At 45.6% G+C, this 23163-nt stretch overlaps 1 protein-coding gene across 3 annotated transcripts in view; it reads left to right on the top strand.

The window, feature by feature from the left end:
• The window catches only part of LOC147011082 (dolichyl-diphosphooligosaccharide--protein glycosyltransferase subunit TUSC3-like), a 73699-nt gene that overhangs the window by 43257 nt on the left and 7279 nt on the right, over window positions 1-23163 (top strand). For 2 of the 3 annotated variants that reach the window (XM_085858756.1, XM_085858755.1), the window contains exons 6-9: window positions 4707-4796; window positions 5055-5118; window positions 8485-8559; window positions 15377-15467. In XM_085858756.1, coding sequence (XP_085714882.1) covers window positions 4707-4796; window positions 5055-5118; window positions 8485-8559; window positions 15377-15467 — 320 coding nt within the window. Of the gene's footprint in view, window positions 1-4706; window positions 4797-5054; window positions 5119-8484; window positions 8560-15376; window positions 15468-16531; window positions 16906-23163 lie in introns of those variants that run through there. The other variant, XM_085858754.1, reaches the window with a different exon arrangement.

The following is a 23163-nucleotide window of genomic DNA, read 5'->3' as shown; positions in this document are numbered from 1 at the left end:
ATATATATATATATAGATATTGTTATGGTTGTGGAAATTCACAGAGCACCATATAGGTCCTTAGATCAGTGATGTCGATAAGTCTGTGTTCAGATAGATTTCCCTACCGATGTTTAAAGGGATTTATTCGTGTGCAGGGCTGTGATCTTTGAGGTAGCCGTTTTTCTTTTGCTATCGTTATTTTGGACCAACCGCATTTCAACCACCACAACCACCTTCTCCACAATGCCGACCACAACCGCCTTCACACAACCACCTTCTCTACAATGCCAACCACAACCACCCTTCTCCACAACACCAACCACAGCCACTATCTCCTAAACCACATCTCCCCCGATAACCAACAACGAACACCATCGCCTCACCTTCAACTCCGCAAACGCCGCCATCTTTGCGCCAGCCATGGCAAGCTCCCAGCGAACAGCATCCGCCACAAACAGACGCGGGGGTTTCCTCGTTGAGCAGGGACGGTGATTTCACCCATGTCCGCTCTCCTTTGTTGGAGCCAGCGTCGATGATCTCTGCCACGTCCGCTCGCTCCACGCTTCGCCTCAATCAGATCAGGAGATCAAAGGGGGCGGAGCCAGCGGGGGGTCAGAGGTGAGGGATCGAAGATCAAACCTCGCCTCACAGGCCCTATAAAAAAGCGCGCAGAGCGCCAAGCTCATAGTCAGTCGGTCTGGGTTTGGATTGGTGTGAAGATCAAGTTTGAGTCCAGTGGAGGTCTGGGTTCGCCGAGGAGACGGGAGCTGGGAGCGCAGCCAAGCCTGCCGTGCCGCGCAGAACTGCGCGTTCGTGTGCGGGATGTGGGGAGAGCCGGAGAGAGGTCGCCAGCCAGCACCGAATGGTCCGAGGTGATCGGGCTTCGGGACAGTCAGAGCGGCGCTGAGGGACGGACGGGCTCTTAAAGAGAGCATCAACTCGAGGAGAGCAGAAGACCCGTTCGTTCCTCTGAGGCGTTGCCGGCTGGGCCCGAATCACCAGGACGCCCGACAAGGCCTGGGCCTAACCGCGGTCATGCCAGCTGCCACGAGGACGGGACGTCGCGGGTCGCCTCAGCGAGGAACCACAAAGGTGAAGGTAACCAGCCCGGCCTCTCGGAGCTTCTACGGTCAACACAGCTCCGTGCTCATAATGACCCAAGAGGTCCAGTCTACCCCTCGTCTTTCCTGGGGTTTTTCCTTGTTTCTTTGCATGAACGTTGTGGCGCCATGTCCGTAGGTGGAACTGTATAAGTGTACGTAATTAATAGAACTGTAGTAGTTCTTTTTCTTGCTCGCGTCTTGTCCCTACCCCCATTCATTGCTTGCTTGTATATCCCTGCATTGCTGCTTTGACCATATATGTGTGCAAATAAATGTGCTTGTGTGAATGTTAACCCGTTCGTCACGTCCTTTTCCTTCATTGAACTGCCTTATTGAGTTCGGAGTCATAGCTGGCTTTTTAATAGCCGATAAAGTGATCGGGTCCAACGGGGCTGCGCGATAAATACCCCGCTCGGTTATCCCAAAATGAAGCGAGCTGCTTAAGCGGCTCGTTTCAAGCGGGCCCTGTTGAGGTACAGTCTCTCGGTAGTCTGCCCGCGCGATTAATTAGGTATATCGACAATTCGGCGATTGACCCTGGAACATGGGTAGATTGTTGACTCGGCTGTGGTGTGCATCCAAAACACACCCGTAGCGGGATTTCAGCGTTGTTCCGAAAGCTGCGACTAGATTGTCCGTTCGATGGGCGAGAGCGGTCGCCATTGGCTAGAAGCGGTCGTCTGCACGCCGGCGGGTGGAAATTTACAACTATATATATATATACTGTTGCGGTTCTGGAACCCGTATGCCTCTAAAGCAATGGCATCCATCATACAGTGGTCCCCAGACAATTATTTCATTAATATACGTGCAGTTAGACCTTTCCCTCATGTCTAATGGGTCAAATGGGACAAAGTGTGTTGTGTGGGTCTCATAGTTAGGTCTGATTATATCTCTATCTTCATACCAAATCTTTTCCTCTTTTTCCTGAAATAAATCCAAGCAGGCACCGCACCCAGACAGCCGCCTGTGAAAACCGCAGCAACACCCTCCACCTATGAATGTCCTCGCAGAGACTGAAGGAAGCATAAACTACATGATGGAAAAATCCTCCGCTGCAAGATACGGTGTCAAAGGGAGTAGTAGAACCATACATTAAATCCCAACGCCGTACGGGACGCACGCGGCGCGCTCTTTTCAACCCAAATAATTTTATCCAATCCTTTCCTTCAATCCATCTTACAGTATGGGCCAAGCTTGGCGCACATCTCTGTTCGGGTCTGCGTGCTGATTACAATAGCATACTACCATTGCACTGTATGGGGCATGAATAGCGCACCCCTTTGTTCGGGTCTGCGTGCTGGTTCACATCGGCATCTTACTGTCAATTTTTGCTCGCCACCACAGCGACCAATGTCTCCCACGGACAGCAGACATCCTCTCGCGCCTCCGCCTCGATGCAGCCGCCACCAAGCAGAGTACCGCCACCAAGCAGAGTACCGCAACCAAGCAGAGTACCGCCACCATGAATACCAATTTAATATACCAAGGGTCCTCAATGCCAGACATGAATCCAGAGACATATCGCATGCTTTTGATGTGGTCTGGCACCCTGCCCTGCTCACCAAACTCTCTTCCTATGGTATCCAAGGCCATCTCCACTCATGGCTCACAGACTTCCTCTCCTGTTGCAGTCAACGTGTGGTCCTAAATGGAGTTCTCTCATCCCCTCTTCCTGTCCAGGCTGGAGATCCTCAAGGGAGCATTATGGGCCCAGTTTTTTTTCTGGTTTTCATAAATGATCTCTCTGACTCTCTGTGAAATCCTCTTTATCTCTTTGCCGATTACTCTACCCTCCGTCGTACCATCTGTCATCCCTCATACAGGCAAGCAGCAGCTTCTTCGCTTTCTGCGGATCTGAATAAAATCACAAGTTGGTCCAACACGTGGAACATGTCTTTCAATCCTGACAAATCTCACACTCTCACTCTGTCTCTCCAAAAGAACTGTCTGGAACTCCTCCCCCCTCTCATCCACTTTCTCAACAATCCTCTTGAAGTCCTTTCATTCAAGCTTCTGGGTCTCACTCTCTGCCATGATCTTTACTGGGAAAGCCACATTTCCAAGCTGGCCTCCAAAGCCAGTCGCGGATTGGGCATCCTCTGCCGTGCAAAGTCCTTCCTCAGCCCACCTGAGCTCCTGACCACTTCCAAAGCTTTTGTCCACAGCCTGATGGAGTACTGCTCTCCCCTTTGTCCACAGCCTGATGGAGTACTGCTCTCCCCTCTGGGCTGGGGCTCCTCCCTCTCACCTTTTTTGGCTTCATGTTGTGAAAACCAAGGCATTTCAGATCATTGGCATCTCCCGCAATGAGGCTGACTGAGTCTTTGGGCCTCTCCCTCTCTCACCACAGGCAGGTCGGTGGTCTTTCTTTCTTCTGTCTCCTATCCAGTCTCGTCCCCCCCCCCCGTTCTGTCTGCGATATGTCGTCCATGTCCCCCCCCCCCATATTTCCACAGGGTGCTCAAGGTCCGCCAGCAACCCCTTTCTGGTAAAACTAACAAAATCATAAATCACTGCTCACCTTCACTCTTTCATGCTTCTTTTTTTTCCGCCACGTTTGGAATCAACTCTCACACTCTCTTCAAACTCATTATTCCCTCCAGGTCTTCAAAACAGCTGTTCACCACCACCTCTTATCCTCCCCCATACAAAACCACGAACTTTTCTACCCCCGTTAATACACCCCAAACCCACCTTCAAATTCCCTGCCTTCCTTCCCAAACGTTCTCTGTCATGTAAGGTCCTGAAAGTTCCTGTAATGTCCATCTTGTATACCCTGTGTTCCCCGCCCCGTCTCTCTCCTTTCTGCAGATCTCCTTAACGTCTCTGTTCCCCCACTGTTTTGTCCTTCCCTCTCCCGTCCCTCTTGTCTTCTGCCCCCCTTATTGTGCGTTCTGTGTGTTACCTCTCATACGAGCCGCGACAATGTATACAAAAAATAGAAAAAGGGTAATCAATTCACCCATACCATCGGCGTTGCAAAAGGACTGGATCGCAAGGCACACCAAGTCTCTTTAGAAATAAATTATTTATTTCACAAGACAAATGGAACGAAATCCCAGGCATAAAAACCAACCTATTATGAAACAATTTGTACAGAGAAATATACCGTGTCTTTGGAGCCACATACAGAGCATTCATTCGCACAATGAACTGGGTGAGTTGGAAAGGAAAGCATGTGGTGAAGAACCCCAGGCTTTTACAGAACTTGTGCATGTTGGTACAACGAACGAGGCCAGACAGAAGACCAAAGAGTCAGTGCCAGGAGGTGTGGAACTGTTCCACTGACAAGAGTGGGCCAGAGAGAGACGCACAGATCGAAACAGACAAAAACAGATCAACTCACAAGTGGCAAGCATGCCCTTTTATTGCTGGCTCCTCTCCCTGCTGACTGATCTCACTTGACCAATCACCATGTCCATCCCCTTCCCCTCTGAACCAGCCATGTCTCTGTCCCCCACCCCCAATCCAGGGTCAACCGAATACCGATCACAAACCAGTAACATTCCAAGGCCTGCTTCCAACTCACTGATGGACAGTGCAATGGGAAGGTTATTATTTTACTGTATCTTTTCTTGAAGTGCTCTTTAATAATTTTTCCATGTTTTTTTTCCCCAGTGCATTGTTTTTGCCATGACATCTGGTCAAATGTGGAACCACATCCGTGGACCGCCGTATGCCCACAAGAACCCCCAAACAGGCCAAGTGGTGAGTATGGCACGTGCACCTCTATGCCCTTTACTCCCTGACAAATGTTGCAGCTCAGGCAGACAGCCACAGTGCCAGTGTCTTGGTATGTTGAAATCTGTAATCAAACCTCCACCATCAGTCAAAATCCTGTGACCAATTCTTCATCTCCCCCACCACCCTTTCCCAAGACCACACTTCCTTTACTTATTAACTTCTATTGATGGATGTCACCGTTCATTGTTTCCTGTTTGTCCCCATAAACTCCCTGTGTTTCAGGCATACATTCACGGAAGCAGTCAAGCTCAGTTTGTAGCTGAGACTCACATTGTCATCTTGCTCAGTATCCTTCTTCTGGTCAGATGCCCATTGGTCAGACTAAACCTTATGTTTGGGCTGAAAAATTTAATGGATGGAATGGTGGAATGATTTGTTTACCTCCTCAATCTCTCATCTGGGGAACTGATTTTGTGTTTGTTGTCTTTTGCCCCTTCCCTCCAGTCTTTCAAGAGCGCTCTCCATCCTCTCCTCATGCTCTCTCCGATACCCACCCCTACTCTCTTCTGCTCTCAATGATCCATCTCCACCCCGCTTCCTGCCCCTTTACTTCCTGCCACTCATCCACTCATGTGCAAAGTCTGTTTCTCTGTTACCCTTTAATCGATCCTCTGTTGGTCTGTAAACCTGCCCTCCTCTTTTGTGGAGCTCGTCGTTGTGCCAAAATTTCAATATACTGTTGTGGGCCGGGGTTCGGTGGTGAGAACGACCACTAGGTGGGTGAGGTTTGCGTCGTCTCCCACAAAACTCCCCGGAATTGTAGGCCGTCGCTCGGATAACTCTGCGAGCCGGCGGGTCGTTTAACTGACGTGGTCGCCAATATCTCAACCGCGTAGCGTAGTCTATTTGTCTATAACCAATTTACCTAATTAACTACACGATTTCGACTACCGGGGAAACCACGCCCTCGGCACGTCTTGCTCGAACCGGGTCACTCTACCGACTACCAACTCCGGTTCGGGTGCAGCCGAGCGGAAACTGCCAAAGCCATGCTGGCTGGAATGAACGGATTATCGGGTATAAAAACGCGGTAAACTCAGATCCGAACCATGCTGGACCAATGCAAGAAGGGATGGAAACGAACTGGGGGCATTTCTAACAAGTTTTATTTACAGTAAATGAAGACGCAAAGCAAGACTTAACGCAAATATGCAAGAAGTATTTATAATGATCCAAAAACATTTATTCAGTTCTACTTAAAGACGGGCCCACACACAGACACACACACAAAATGAAAAACCCAGAGTCTTTATTGGACCCTCGCAGCCGTGGAGAGAGACAAGCTGGGGCCAGAGTTCGGTGGTGTACCTGACTGTCTGAGGAAGGGCCTGCTCCGTGATGCGGCACCTGGCAATGGTCACTGGTTTGGTCCCCAGTCACACGTGTGGGACTCGGTTTGTGGTGGAGCTCGGGTGGTGAATGTCCGGGGTCCACGGAGGGGGGGTCGGGGTCGCTCTACCCTTCCTCGTAGAGGGTCAGCAGAGACACGTTCGCCGCCTCGACACCCACCAAAAACTCTTCAAAAGAACTTTTAAAAGACTCTCCAAGACCTCAAAAAGACCCTCCAAGACCTCAAAAGACCACCCAACACATCAAAAAGACCACCTGGCTCAGAGAGCTCAGGAATTTATGGACCTCCCTCAGCGGGGAGGGGCCTTGGTGAACACACTTCGCTGGCCGCCTCTGATTGGACAGGTCCTACGGCCCACTTTTCCGGGGCGGGGCCTGGGCCCCTGCCAGGAAACCCCAGCCACTCCTCCACACGGGCTCACACTCGACGAGTAACAGTATCAACGCTGCAACGGCCCCTGCCGGGAAACCCCAGCCAGTCTTCCACGCGGGTTCATACTTGACGAGTAACAGTATCAATGTTGCACAGGCCGTCGTGCAAGAGTTACATTGTTGGTGGAAGCGGCAAGGAACAGCTGCAACACCCTGTATTGGCAAGTCAGAGTGCTTTGTAGACAGCGGGTGGGTAGTGGAACTTGATGGGGAATGGAATGGTTGTTGGTTGTTCATTGGATGTAAAGATTTAATAACCTACCTAAAAGAAGTCGCAATGCACATTTTTGATCCTCCCACGAGACAAAAGGAAAGGGATCTGACTACACATATACTTAATGGGATAACTGACTTTTGGGACCTGTATGTTGAATGCAAATGGTTTCCAGATCCATAACAATACATTTTAAAAAGTAGTTCATAGAAAACAAATGTGCAGAAGGTTTTGCACATAAATTTTGTTTGTTTGTTTGAAACCAGAAAATAAGGAGCCATCTATTTATGATGTAATCAAATATTACAGATACCCCCCCCCTCTGTCTCCATTTATACTTGATAAATTTCCCTTCTCTGCCCCTCCCTCCCCTTTTACAAACACCACCTTTCCCATTCCTCCTGCACTTCCATGTACTCCGCTTCTGCTTCTTCTTCTTCGTCGTCGTCTTCTGCTTCTTCCATCATCCTTTCCCTTTTTTTTCAATTTTAATTTTCCCATTTTAGTGCCCTCCATCCCTTCTTTTTGCTGGTCCATGTATGTAATAAATCGATTGCCCTTGATGTGACATTCAGTTTTTGTGCATTTGCTTTGCCGACATGCAAGCATTGTCCCCCCCCCCACCCCCCACTGTTAATTACAGGAGGTATTTCATTTGATTGCAATTTATAGTTCATCACTTTCTTTCTTTCTTTATTTTGTTGGGTTCTTCTCCCAGGTATCAATTGCCAATGATGCACTTTAATTGCACCACCACTGTTGGTGTGCAGTGTTCTGCATCAAACTCAAAGGTCATCCAATAGCTGAAAATCTGGCCAAAAGAACACTTGATACAAATGCAGTGTTTGCAAAATGCATAACAAAGGAGGATTTATTTATTTATTCTTATTTGTTCTTTTAAAGTGCATTGCACGATGCCTCATAATTCTTTTTCAAAGTAATTGGGATTGTTATCCCGCTTTGGTATCAAACCCACATGAATGCCTTCCCATTCTCATCCCTTCCATTGCTGTTGTCATCCTGAAACCTAGGGAAGGCAATGTTGAGACCATGAAACAAACCGAGCAATTTAATTTTAATCAATTTTCTAACCGGGGGGAGGGGGGGGTTGGGGAGGGAGGATTTTAATCTTTTGTCCAAAGGGGAAGGAGACCATGTTGGACTTTATGGTTGGGAGTATGAGAAAATGTGACTTTTCGTGTTCCCAGACTATCCTAGTTCCAAGAATATCAAAAGTCAAATAAATAAATAAATTGAAAGGCAAACCTCAAGAGGATCGTTTGGTGAAGCTTTTGTTGTCATGCTTCGGATGAGGCAGGAATATATGTTGTGTTAAAGAGTTATTGATTTATTAACGTCAAAAAAACTGAACACGTGGCCACAGATTTGTTCAGCCATGAACGTGGTGGACCTTCTGAAGAGGTTGTTTGGTCAACAACAACAACAAAAAATCCACTGGTTATTTTATTGTTATTGGGATCATTACTGCAACAAAAATTGAGAAAAGCATAAGTAAGTCGAATCTGTGTCCAACTCTTTTATTTCTTTAATTTTTTTGGAACTGCTGAATGGGAGACTACTGGCTAGGCCAATGTGAATGTAACGTGCCTGTTTGCATTTTTGCTGTACCATGTCACATCCTTGACGTGGGGCTAGATGCTGCCATCACTCTCGGAATGATCCTCCTCCATGATGCTGCTTCAGGCACGGGGGATGCCAGCAAACGAAAGAGTAAGGCTTGTTTTAATTGTTACTCCTCGAAATTTAATGTCATTCTCATTCACGAACACAGAGCTCTCAGCATTTGTCATTGCAATCAATCGATCTATAATATAGCCTGTTCCCATCTGAACTCATGACTTGTCCTGCCATTTAAATACATGTGCCATTTCCTCCATGATCCTTGGATAACTGTGGAAAAAATTGTTTCATTGCCTAATGATCGTTGATATTGATATTGATATATTGATATAACCTTTCCATAAATCGTTTGGGTTTAATCATCACCGGGCGGCTATGCTTTTAGAACTTGTTCTTTTAAGCGATGCTGGCATGTTTTATCGAGCATACGAGAACAGAATGAAGATGCAGGTAAGAAAATGGCATGAGTGATTTGCAGTGGTTCGCCCATTGTAAATTATATTTTTACATTAATGCATAAAAGGGCAAAAAGCTTCCAGTAAAAGATGGCATTTATTTAAATACACGCATATAAAAACTAAATCTGCACTCGGGAGAGCACATACCTCCACCAGGCTAAACAGTTTGCACTTTTCATCCCACTGATAGTCTTGATCTGTATCCGGACTTTCACCAAAATCTAATCATCTGATCCACCAAATTTCATCCACCAAATTTCTCATCCACCAAATTTCGTCTGAATCCGTCCACAACTTTTCGAAATATCAAGCTCACAGACAAGCAGGCAGTGGATGAAAACATAAGTCTGTTCTTGTGTATGGCAGCTTGGCTGCCAAGTAGTTATCATTTGTTGGAGCACGGTTGTGCCGCTGATGCTGCGCCCCTTTACCAGTATACTGGTACTCATTTTGATGACCTCAGAAGGATGACAGGCTGAGTCGACCCCACTTGGTGTAAATTCAGCAGCCAACAGGGCTCGAACTGAGGACTCCAGAATCCCAAGCCAGCCACCCTAACCACTAAGCCAACACCAGGCTTAAGGTAATAACTTGAGACCCAATAATAGTGAGCTGAGTGCAGCATAAAGGAGGCAAGGTCGTGATGGCAAAATAACTTGCAGAATCGAGGAATATTGTGCTCAAAAGCTCGTGCTTTCTATGTTAGGGACATTGTTGTCACAGCAGGTAGCTTTTGCTTCCAGTGAGCCATTGCTGTTGCATGGACTGCCAGTTGCCTGGTGACCCTCCCCGCACCTTGCGAGCATTTGAGCGCGCAAGATGCTCCGAGAGGTCTTCTCCCAAACAATGTGCACTGCTTTTTCACAATCGTTGGACCAGTGCAGGCTGGCCTGTGTCTTGCATCACGATTTGGCATGCCTTGTTGCTTTTCCATTATGGAACGTAGTGAATCCAACAACCTCTTTTAAATTGCTTCCAGTTGATCCACGCGATAGTGCCTCAGGCTTGGAAACACGTGACTTCTCTCAACGACGTGGTTTTTGGCCTCGCCTGTTCCCGACGGGACGTGAGATGCTATTGTAATCAGTCCGTACATTGGCCAGTGAACATCTGCGTGCAGAGATACTTTAATATAGATTGTTCTCAGAGCCACTGTAATATGTTTGTGTGTATATATATATGTATGTATGTATATATATATATATATCGACAAAGGTTAATTCTACATTCTCCTGATGCCATCGGTTTCAGTTTTCAGCTCTTCCCTTTCAGCTGAGCCTCAAGTAGTGCTACACGGCACTTCAGTGTAAATACGTGAGGGCCTGGGTCAATTGGTAATAGTTATTCTTGCAGTAGGCCTCGGTCATCCCAGGCCAAATGGAAAAGCAGCAAGACGTCGCCAAGCTGTATCCGATGAAGGATCAAAATAGCTACTTGATGCACTGGTTTGCCCCCAGAGCTTGAAAAGTTGCTTTGTAAAACTTTTAACAACTCCAGTGAGGTTTGAAATCCCAAAGACAAAAACAAACTCTCTCAGACTTCAATGTTTGTTTTGCTTGTTTTTTTTAATCTGCCAGCCAAGGTTGTGTTTTCACCCCTGTTTATCTGTTTGTCGGTGAGCAGCACATCTCAGAGTTATGGGTGAAAGTTGGTGGACAGGATGGGTGTGTGACAAAGCAGAACTGATTAGATTTTGGTGACAACTCGGATCTGAATACGAGCATTTTTAAAGATCTTTTCTGGGATGATATTTCCTGCCATGATCTTTCCTGGGAAAGCCACAATTCCAAGCTGGCCTCCAAAGCCAGTCACCGACTGTTCATCCTCCATCGTGCAAAGTCCTTCCTTGGCACACCTTAGCTCCTGACCACATACAAAGCTTTCCTCCGCAGCCTGATGGAGTGGTGCTCCCGCCTCTCACATTTCTCGGCTTCATGCCGTGGAAACCAAAGCATTTAGGATCATTGGTATCTCCTGCGATGAGGCTATCTTTGGGTCTCTCACTCTCACCGCAGGCAGGTTGGTGGCCTTTTTGTCTTCTACCATCTCCTCTCCGGTCTTGCCCCCCCCCGCCCTGTCTGCGATATGTCTTCGTCCCCCCCCCCATCTTTCCACAGGGCACTCAACATCCGCCAGCAACCCTCTTCTGGTCAAACTACCAAAATCACCAATCACTGCTCACCCTTCACTCTTTAATTCCTCTTTTCCCCCACATTTGGAACAAACTCCCACACACTTCAATCCCACTCTTCCCTCCAGATCTTAAAAACAGCTGTTTACCACTATCTCTTATCTTCCCCCTTCCAAAACCACGGTCTTTTCTACCCCCGCTAATCCACCCCAAACCCACTTCCTTCAAATTCCTTGCTTTCCTCCCTGAAAGTCTCTGTCGTGTCCATCTTGTTTACCCAGTGTACCCTGCCCCATCCCTCTCCCTTCCACAGATCTCCTCGTGTCTCTGTTCCCCACTGTTTTGTCCTTAATCTCTCCTGCCCCTCTTGTCTCCTACTCCCCTTGTACCTTCTGTGTGTTCGCTCTCATATGAGCCTCGACAGTGTATTAAAAAAAAAATAGAAGAGATTATTCACTCTTGAGAGATGGAACCAAAATGATATATAACATGATATATCAAAATGTTGTGGATGGATTACGGCAAACCTTGGTGGATGAGTTGGTGAGGTGACCAGAACAAGCCAATTTAGATTTGGGTTCAGGTCCAGTTACAATTCGGCCTGTCTGTGGGATACAAAATGTAAACTGTTCAACCTGGCGGAGGTATGCGCTCCACAGAGTGCCTGGCGGTCCTGTTTTGGACACGTGATGTTGTTCATTAAAAAGGCGAGTATTTTTCTTTTCTTTTTTTTTGCAAAATGTCAGTGAGATTCAAAGTTCCTTCATTGATATTCTCAAATTGAAAATGAATGATTGTGGTTTGTCTTTTCTTTTCTTTTTTCTTTTGTTGTTTTATTCTTGAATATTATTTTTCACTCTTCCACACTGCTATGCATGTCAGTATCACAACAATAATCGGAGACCGTTTTACCTGCTCGCTAAGCCAATAAGCGTCACCTGTCCATTGACTGATGTGGCAGTTCCGTGAGCATTATAGCTTGAGTCTTGCCAGACGGAGTAAATTGACGGCTCACCACGACCTTCCACAGGAAGTTATGGTTTGTTTAATAAAAAGAAATTGGAGATTTTACTGCATCCCCTAAGTGCAGCACTCCGCATGGGATATCTATAGATTTGTAGTTTTTTGCCTCTTGTGTCATTTGTCATCCAGCACAGAAATAGCGAGAGGCATCTAATCCTGCAGCCTTGCGAGATAAAAATATATGATAAGCTTTTAAGATGGGGGGGGGGGGGTATGGAGAATTGCATTGTTACTTCGGAGAGCATGGTTTATAATATAGGATTGATGTTGCTTCAGAAACTTATATCCAATGAATCTGAGATATTCTGGGGAAAGCATCTTCTCTTCTCTTCTCTTCTCTTCTCTTCTCTTCTCTTCTCTTCTCTTCTCTTCTCTTCTCTTCTCTTCTCTTCTCTTCTCTTCTCTTCTCTTCTCTTCTCTTCTCTTCTCTTCTCTTCTCTTCTCTTCTCTTCTCTTCTCTTCTCTTCTCTTCTCTTCTCTTCTCTTCTCTTCTCTTCTCTTCTCTTCTCTTCTCTTCTCTTCTCTTCTCTTCTCTTCTCTTCTCTTCTCTTCTCTTCTCTTCTCTTCTCTTCTCTTCTCTTCTCTTCTCTTCTCTTCTCTGGGTTTTATGCGTCGATATCAGTAAATCTTTAGTCTCGTAGGCCGTACTGTCGTCGCTGTTTTGTGGGATGGCATTTCCACGTCGACTACTTGTGGGGTCTTTGTGATGCGGGGCAGCGGGCGCTATAAAGCGGACGGCTCGGAGCCATGCTGACAGGGTCAACAAGCCTGAGTGGCGGCCTTGGCCACGCAGCACGGCCTCCATAAATCCTAGCATACAAGACTAGGGGCATCCACTATCGCCTTCTGTCGGGTCCTGCTCCCACATTTTGTGGCGTTGATTTCTTGTTTCCACTAGTTGAAGTTCGACTGACCCTGCATGACAAAGTGCAGTAGACCTGAAACAGACCTTCAGTACTGTAAGGAGAAAGCTGTGTCAGCTGGTCCTTCGCTAATGTGAGTTGCATTGTTTTTTCTGTGCCCTCAATGATGGCACTGTATAAAAAGAAAGTTTCTTTAACTTGTGTTTCTGTCGGAGGAGGTCACAGTAAGATGGGGTCGCATTCCACTGGTTGTTTGGCACGCTGCATCATTCCTACAATTGGTTTGGGAACTCATCGTGCTTCTTTGTCTGTGTATGTGACCACATCAAAAGTAGTGGACCTTTTAACCCTTGTTTTTATTTTACTTCCTCCTGACCCAAACACACCCTCCCCAAATGGAGCATGATCGAGCAGTTGACCAATTCCTCATACTTTCAACTTTGTTGGAGTCACTGATGTTCATTGATGACCTTTCACACATGTACCCATTTTTGCATGCATATCATAATCAATGGACAGAAAATTGCAGAACATGAGACCACCTCTCAGCCGAAATGCCAACAGAAAAACGATATGGCATCATTGCAATGAGATTACACACCACATTCGGCAATGCCTGCAATCCTTTCTTCAGGACGACCGAGCATAGTTGTCAGGATGATAGCTGGTGGAAGCGTCCGATGTGTGATGGTCGAAGTAATCCCAAAGATGTTCCATCATTCTGATATTCCATGGCACATGTTTTGCGTAAGTGCAATGTTCCTCACACCAGTTCTGCAGCACACAGGCCACATCGATTGTGGTTGTGCCGTCCTCATCCATCTCAAGTCTATCTGGATCCGTGAGAATCATGAAATTGTGAACCGAGCCCCCACAATTTTTTATTTTATTTTATTAATTGCTTAATGGCTTTGTAGTGCCAGGTGAATATTTCTTATAACATTATACTCCCCTTCAAGCCTGGTGTTGGCTTAGTGGTTAGGGTGGCGGCTTGGGATCCCAGGATCCTGAGTTCAAGCCCCGTTGGCTGCTGAATTAACACCAGGAGGTTGACTCAGCCTGTCATCCATCTGAGGTCGGCGAAGTGAGTACCAGTGTACTGGTCCCGGTGTATGCCCCGGTTAGAATAGGTGTACCATATCCCTGTGTGTCGTAAGAGGCGACCAGGGTTGGCGTCAGGAAGGGCATCCGGCCATAAAAAAACATTGCCTCAAGAAAAAGCCTAACCCCTGCACAGCAGGGAAAAATGGCTGTAAAAACGGTCATTATATATATTTATATTATACTCCCCTTCCAATGGTCTTCATAGTTCATTAATAAAAAAAATGAATTGAATTGAGGGGTTTCCACCATACATTGACCCTTGCATACATTTAAAACCGTGTTAAACGAGATCCATTAGGCCTTGTCCTCATTTACAGCATCACTATAAGCAGTCAGAAATTGAAAGCTTGTGGCCTGGGTATCGAATAATCCATGTATTCAGACTGCAAGAAAGCCCAGTGAGTCGTGTTGGTCTTTGAGTTATCTCGTCTCAGTTTTGATTGCTCCAAAATGTTGACTTCAAGTAAAACTTCCATTATTGTGCAGTGCATGTAGGGGTGCTGCATTATGAAACATTCCGATCTATTGTACAACACGCTGTGTTGGTGATTCTTCCGAAGCAAATTCTAGTCCAGGGTCATGCTGGGCGATTGATTGCCATCTCTCTCCCAGCAGTACTTTGGGCAACAATTTGGACTTTTTGTCATGGTGCCGGCGATGGCTTACAGAGTCCTTCGTGGAGGACGCCGTGGAATCTTTAACGTCCACCAATGAATGCAAGCAGAAGGGACGCCCAGTTTAACATCTATCCGAGGGACAGCGAGTACATTGATGAATGATATGAGCTGCCTGTGAAACACCGGGATGACAGTTTATAGCTGGGTCGGGATTCAAACCCAGGCTCCATGGCTTGTAGGCAAGTGTGCTGTTAGACCCTCCTGTTAGCCCTGCAAGCCTTTGATATAATGCATTAGTCACGAATGTTAGGGAAGGAATGTTAAAATTTGGCGAGAAAGTTGATGATAACTCTCTTGGCTACTCTTCATGAGACATTGAGGGTTCTTTAATATCCTCCAACTAAGGTGAGCAGATGGGACACCTGGCTTTAACATGCATATAAGGGACGGCACACTTTTGTGATGTTAACGTCCTGCTTGTGAAGCAGCAACCCGAAAGTTTATAATCTGACCAGGAATTGAATCCAGACTGGACAGCTCAAAGGTAAGTGGGGAAAGGATGTGCCGTTCAAACCTGATGTGCTTATTCCAAATCTACCTGCTTGATTTAAGCAATTTTAGCATGACATTGTACATGCCCCATTCTTTTATTTATTTATTTTGTCACTTCCATTTTCATCCATCTCTGCTTCTGCCCATCCCCTCCCGCAGTACTTTGTCTCGTCGGGTTGGGTTTGGTTGTCTTCTTCTTCAGCTTCTTGCTATCAATTTTCCGCTCCAAGTACAGCGGTTACCCTTACAGGTGAGTCTGTTAAGAGGTATGCTTGGTTAGCAATTGAGAATTGCCTTGTTAAAAGTCATTCCCTTCGCTACTCAAGTCCAGTGAGTTGTACGAACTACGAGGGCGGTTCAAGGTTGATATGAACCTTTCTTATTGAACAATGTGAAAATCATAGGTGGATGCTGAAACTTTGTGCAGTAATCTTGTCTACCCTGAGCAAGTTGCACAATAATTGACATCAGAGCAGGTCAGAGATGTCCAAAACAACCAAGATGGTGGCTAACAGGCATGTGGTGGAACAGAGGTGGATCATAAGGTTTTGCAAAGAGAACATAAAACTGTCTGCAATTGATGGGAGACAGTGCAATTATGGTGATGCTTTTCATGTAGTTCTGTGTTTAAATGTTTGGGAAAACCGCAACCTCTCCAGCTTTGTTCAAGTTGATGAAATAGCTCCTGCTCACTGTCACTCGCCCCACTCCCACGCTCCCAGCCTCCCCATGCAGTTCAGCCATCACCTTGTGATTTTTTTTTTTCATTTCCTTGAACCACCTGAACATGTGTGTGGCATTAAATTTATCAACGGGGAATACATCATAGCACCTGTCCTGAAATGGCTGTGGACCCATCCCAAAGATTTCTCTTTTGGTGCTATAAAGGTGTTACCACATTGACGGGACAAGCGTGTACGTGTATCGGGGGAATACTTTGAAAACCGGGTGTTTTTTGTCAACCTTGCTCTCCTTGTTTTGTTGGTTTTTTTATTTCAGAAAAACGATTCTGTCACCCTTGAACTACCATTGTAATTTGCTTTTCAAACCCATGTTGTTCAGGCAAAGAGATGTACATTTGGGAATTCTGTCGTAATGATGCTGCTTTGCATTTCCTCTTGCTTAAGGGCAAGTGTAAATTAACGTGTGCAAAGGCAAATATTTGATCCCTTAAACAATCGAATTCCATTTGTATGTTTACACACCCAACCCTCTTCTCTTCCTTCCCTCTCCACATAATCCACGTCTCCATCTTCGGAATCGACCTGCCGTCTCGAACATGTTCACCGATGACGTGTTTGTATTTTGCCTTAGTTTTCTTATAAAATGAACAGTGAGATGAAAACCACCTCCTCCTCCCCCCACCCCCTGTCCTTCATTTTTCAAGGTAGTGTCATGGGTAGATAGCAAATGGTCATGCTCAGAAGACCCAAAATAAATCTCACAAGTGTTGCACAACTTGCCAAGTCCATTTCCTCTTTTAACACCTTTTCATTCGTTTCATTCATCGTCGAAGCCTCGTGCAGAGGGGTATGCAATACGCAACATTTTCAGCATATATAGAAGGAGATTAAAATACAATTAAAAAGATCAAATTTAATCGAAATTGATGAAGCGATGTACACAGGCATCGTCTGCATGATTCTTGGCAGAGAGCTGGTAATAAAAACGACAGGTGTTTGATTTGATTTCCTGCCGAGTTATCTCCTTTTTTGATATGATGCAACATGGAATGGTCAAAGGCTTTAAGACCAGAGTATTATGTCAGTGAGTGTCTGTTTTCCACGTGTATTTGCCCTTCATAGAGGCTGACAGTATGTACCTCGAGGTATGCGCACTCGCCTCTAAGCCGTCTCACCTGAGTTTGAATACCAACGCAGCTATAAAATCTCTTCCTGGTGTTTGACAGGCAGGGTGATTCATCAATGTGTGTGCTGTCCGTGCCGATGGATATTAGCCAGGATTCCCGTCTGCCAGCATTAGTTGGTGGACATTATAGACCCCATGGTGTCCTTTGCGAAGAGTAGTCGAGCTATCGCCAACACCCTGGCCAAATTACAAATTCCTGCTCCAACTACTGCTGGGAGGGATGGGTAAACTGAGTATGGTACATTGGGACCGTTCATTAAAAGTCTCTTGTTTGCAACCAATCCTCAAGAACGAAAACTGATAAATTGATTTGAAGAACATGTGCCTTGAGGTTAAAATTGACTCTAATGGTAAATGCAAACGATTGCTTGCATCCAATAATTGCTTCTTGCAGCTCATATTGGGTTGGACCAACTGTGACCTGGTACGGCATCATTTCCGCAACACGGTGAACACCGTGCAGTCTTCTTATTTCACATGCAGCACACGGCTGCGAGTAGCACGAATGGCTGAGGGTATCGTGGCTGTGCTGCTAATGCAATGCCCCCTGTAGGTTAGAGCAGGAAGTTGTAATTTTTTCATGGTAGCTTGCCTCCTCTTCGTGAACACACCGTGGGAACTTTCACATCGACCAACTAAAGCTAGCAGATGGGACGCCCAGTTTAACGTCCATCCGAAGGACAACGCACACATTGATGGATTACCCTCCCTGCCTGCGAGACAGGATGACAGTTTGTAGCTGGGTCGGGATTTGAACTCAGGCGAGACTGCTCCAAAGGCGAATATGCGTACCTCAAGGCCAATCTCTACCAACCCACCACCATGCAGTGCTTCTTTCATATTTTTATTTTAACCAAATATTTTCCGAATCTTTCTCCTTCCCATCGACTTTCCTTCTATCTTCTTCACTTCCAACATTCACCTCTCTTCCTCCAGATTCTCCTCACCTTCCCACCCTTCCCCTCTCAGGGTTTTCTTTAAATCTCCCATTCCAATCTCATGCCACTGAGATGTTGAAAACACATGAGATGTTCATAAAGTTCTCCAAACAAGGTTAAAACAGTCAAAGATATGACAATGCTTGTTATTTTACATAACGAGTACATATGATATACAAGAAAATATGTATATGTATATATATATATATATATATATATATATATATATATATATATATATATATATATATATATATATATATATATATATATATATATATATATATATGTAATTATTCATAAAAACACACCCAATACTGGTATGTCTTTGACTTGTGAGTGAGTACCTTGTCCATAGACCTTTTTGAATGCCAATAGTACAAGCTATTTTCCCCCTTCACTCTCTTCCCTCTCCCCCTTTCCGTCCATTTTAATTAAATTATTTCATCTTGTTAACTTCTTGGTCCACAGCATGGAAGTTAAATGCATTACCTTCTTGTTTCTCACTCCAAATTGGGTGCCCTGCAGATCACGTTAAAGAGGTCTTTAACTCATTCATTTCATCGTCTAATTTCTTATAATTGGGTAAAGCATTGTACGCGGTCGTCATGCTTTGAAATTGTTCTGTGGCAGGTGGCACGTTTGTACAAAGTTGCTTCCCGAGCCTGACACTGCATTTAGTCCAGCTCATAAAACTTGATCATATAGAATGCAAAAGTAAAGGTGATGGAAAATACATTTGGTAAGTTGCGTTGCACCTGTTCATGATATTCCTTTCCTTGTTTTGTTTTTTTTTTTCTACGGATGCTTATGAGTGTTGTTGGAATTGTAATTGCAGGAATGCCTGCAGTTCTCATCCAGAGCACAACTGTTGCTTTCACAACCTAATACACACACATGAAAAAGAAGAACCTCGCGGAGTTATTAGAAACAATCCCGACAATACCCTGGGAACATTACTACCAAAGGAACTGCTGTTGGGGGCTCGGTGATGATCCTGAAAAGAAACGTCGGAACAAACTGAGAACAAGGGAACTTCACCACTTGGTCCATGAAACATGACCCTTTACCAAAATTGGGGTGGACACTTTGAGACCTGGGAGGACGCTCTCACCTTTTAAAAACCCACATCTGGAGATAACCATCAGTCATACATACATACATACATACATACATACATGCATATTGTTACAGGATTTAGGGTGTGGTGATGTGAGGGTTCCAAAATCCCACTCCTGACACCAATGTAATGGATGGCGTGTCTTCGAGAGACCACGGACACCGTCTGCAACTCTCAACCCAGGCCGGATCTTTGCGTCCAAAGTGGTTTACCGTGCTGTTGAGTTCAACGAGGCAGACAGGAAATCCTGCTGGCGACTACGCGGCGGTTAATTGGGTGAGCATACCAATGACATGTACCGCGTTATGTGGGCTACCCTTACAATTACAACCTTGGTCCAATCGCCTCAGAAATGCGATTTCAGATCAACCACGAGCAGGATCATTCGGGACACATTCAACAATTGCTTGAATTTATTACAGAAGTGGAAGAGTGAGAAATGACTGGAGGAATGATGAGTAATAAAAGATTAGAGAAATTCAAATGAGAAAAAAGTAGCGGAAAGAAATCACAATGCAAAAAATCGTGGGAAAATTCAGAAGACAGAAAATGGTGGGAGAAATGACAGACTGCATCAGAAGCAATTTATGCACATATAAAAACTCACACATTTTCCCTTACCACGACGCGAACATACCTGCACCGGAACACGTAAAACAATCACTTGACAAAATACATGACTGGATCCAATACACCCGAAGAATGACAGAATTTTGGTGGAGGATAGAGAATGTTGAGGTAAGATAAACCATGGAGTCTGGAACCTGAACCTGTGATTGCTTCAGTAGAAGCGATCGTTACGACAGCCCAGGGCTAAATCTGCTTCTTGTGCCTCCTTCGTTGGCAGCGTTCCGATGTTTGGGAACACCGATCCATGCAATGCTTTGGAGGACTTGTCCACCCGACATGAAGGGTGTTGGCCTTTTGGGAAGGTAGCATGGAACTATTCTGGCATTGAGGACAGCACGCCGGAGCATCTCGTTACAAAGCCTCGGAGTAAACGTATCGGAAAATGATAAGGAAGAACAAGTGTTATGGTATGTAGGAATGAGAAAGGGGTGTAAAGATGTGAAGCTGCGTTCTGCAGGCTCGAACTGCGAGAGGGGAAGGCTTGTGCGGAACTGCTCTAACTTCTTGTTTTCTGAGGGGCCAGAGAGAGAGAGAGAGAGAGAGACCGTGAGAGAGAGAGAGAGAGAGAGAGAGAGAGAGAGAGACCGTTGAGAGAGAGAGAGAGACCGTTGAGAGAGAGAGAGAGACCGTGAGAGAGAGAGAGAGAGACCGTTGAGAGAGAGAGAGAGAGACCGTGAGAGAGAGAGAGAGACCGTGAGAGAGAGAGAGAGAGACCGTGAGAGAGAGAGAGAGAGAGACCGTGAGAGAGAGAGAGACCGTGAGAGAGAGAGAGACCGTGAGAGAGAGAGAGAGAGAGACCGTGAGAGAGAGATAGACCGTGAGAGAGAGAGAGACCGTGAGAGAGAGAGAGAGATCGCAACACTGTTCTTTTATCCTTCCACAGTCTTTGGGCAGGGGTTCGCTCTAACTTTCCAGAAGACTCGAGCACCTTCTGTCCCAGCCTTGATTCCCCTGCGATTGTGACTGTGTGGTCATGTTTGTTGCGTGATCGAACTTGCGAGAAGACTCCAGCACCTCTGTCCCCGCCTTGATTGCCAATCGAGTGAACGGTTTTGCGTGTTGCCTTTGTAATGGAAGGGAATGGTGTAAATGAAAGAGATATATACACAGAGATTGAAAGGGGTGTGTGTGTGGGGGAAGGGGTGGGGGGAAACAGCCGAGTTCCTGTTTAAGAGAGAGACAACTGGCAATTGGAATCCATTTTGTTTCCATTGAGCCTGGAGCACCGAATCTGCGCCCATGTGCATGAAGCGTGATGTACCCGTTTTCTCGTCAAACTGTCTTCTCTGCACCCAAAAGGGAGGTTATATTACTTAATGCTTTATTGTCGTTCTTCCAATGAGTCACAATAAGCATATTCAATCAGACAGGATTGATTGAACCTTAAAAAACGTATCGAAGAAACCGCGGCAAAATGAAGTTGTAACGTGTGAGTTAAGGTTCACGCTGATCGGTGCCTGATTTGAGGTGTTCAGAGTGTGTGAGTAGAAGAAGCACATCGAGGGAGTGACAATGAAGAAATGTGAAGGAAAATGGAAGACACACCATTCATGCCAGATGTAAACAGCAGCAAGAGAGGACAGAACAGAAAAGATAATTGTGAATGAAAACAGACTAAGAGATTGGGAATATTGATTATAATGTGCTCTGCCTGAAATCAGGTCCTGGCTGCTTGGCAAGGGTGATACTGGGTGGTTTGCCATTGCCTTCCCAGCAGTTATTCAGAGCAGGAATTTGTAATTTGACTAGGATGCCGATGATAACAAGCCTCACTCGACGAAGGATACCGTGGGATCTTTAACATCCACCAACTAATGATATCAGACGGAACACCCGGCCTAACGTCCATTCGAGGGATGGCACACACTTTGATGAATCGTCCTTCCTGTGAAACACCAGGGTAACAGTTTAGAGCTGGGTCAGGATTTGAACCCAGGTTAAACAGCCAAGGAAACGAATGTGTTTATGTGTACATCTCGTCCATCCCTTGAGAAGATATGGAAAGGGAAAGTTTTTCTTTGCAATCGAATGGAACAGGAAAGAAGGAATAAAAGAGGGCGAGCTTAACATGAAGATTAGCCACAAGTGAAGGTATATCATTCCAAGTCTTAATTTCTTTCAAAACAACTACTGTGGCACTGAAAATGTGCATGTCCATGCAATCCCTCACGTGCCCTCACGTGTGCTGAAAACGTGCATGTCCATGCAATCCCTCACGTGTGCTGAAAACGTGCATGTCCATGCAATCCCTCACGTGTACTGAAAACGTGCATGTCCTTACAATCCCTCACGTGTGCTGAAAATGTGCATGTCCATGCAATCCCTCACGTGTACTGAAAACGTGCATGTCCATGCAATCCCTCACGTGTGCTGAAAACGTGCATGTCCATGCAATCCCTCACGTGTGCTGAAAACGTGCATGTCCATGCAATCCCTCACGTGCTGAAAACATGCATGTCCATGCAATCCCTCACGTGCTGAAAACGTGCATGTCCATGCAATCCCTCATGTGCTGAAAACGTGCATGTCCATGCAATCCCTCACGTGTGCTGAAAACGTGCATATCCATGTAATCCTTCACACGTGCTGTGCATGTAATCCTACACACGTGATGTGCATGTAATCGTTCACACTTTATGTCCATGTAATCCTTCACACGTGATGTGTATGTAATCATTCACACGTGATGTGTATGTAATCATTCACACGTGATGTGCATGTAATCCTTCACACGTTATGTGCATGTAATCCTTCACACGTGATGTGTATGTAATCCTTCACACGTGATGTGCATGTAATCCTTCACACGTGATGTGTATGTAATCATTCACACGTGATGTACATGTAATCCTTCACACGTGATGTACATGTAATCCTTCACACGTTATGTGCATGTAACCCTTCACACGTGATGCGCATGTAATCCTTCACACGTGATGTGTGTATATATTATCCTTCACACGTGCTGCGCTTGTAATCCTTCACACGTGATGTGCATATAATCCTTCACACGTGATGTGCATGTAATCTTTCACACTTGATGTGTATATATGTAATCCTTCACACGTGATGTGCATGTAATCCTTCACACGTGATGTGTATATATGTAATCCTTCACACGTGATGTGTATGTAATCCTTCACACGTGATGTGCATGTAATCCTTCACATGTGATGTGTATATAATAATTCACACGTGACGTGCATGTTATCCTTCACACGTGACTTGCATGTAATCCTTCACACGTTATGTGCATGTAATCCTTCACACGTGATGTGCATGTAATCCTTCACACGTGATGTGCATGTAATCCTTCACACTTTATGTGCATGTAATCCTTCACACGTGATGTGCATGTAATCCTTCACACGTGCTGAAGGCATGTACAT

This window comes from Eptatretus burgeri, chromosome 16 (assembly GCF_056783735.1).
Source record: "Eptatretus burgeri isolate ZD-2024b chromosome 16, Ebu_testis_v1, whole genome shotgun sequence".
In the NCBI taxonomy this organism is placed as follows: domain Eukaryota; kingdom Metazoa; phylum Chordata; class Myxini; order Myxiniformes; family Myxinidae; genus Eptatretus; species Eptatretus burgeri.
This window is presented reverse-complemented; position numbering and strand designations above follow the sequence as displayed.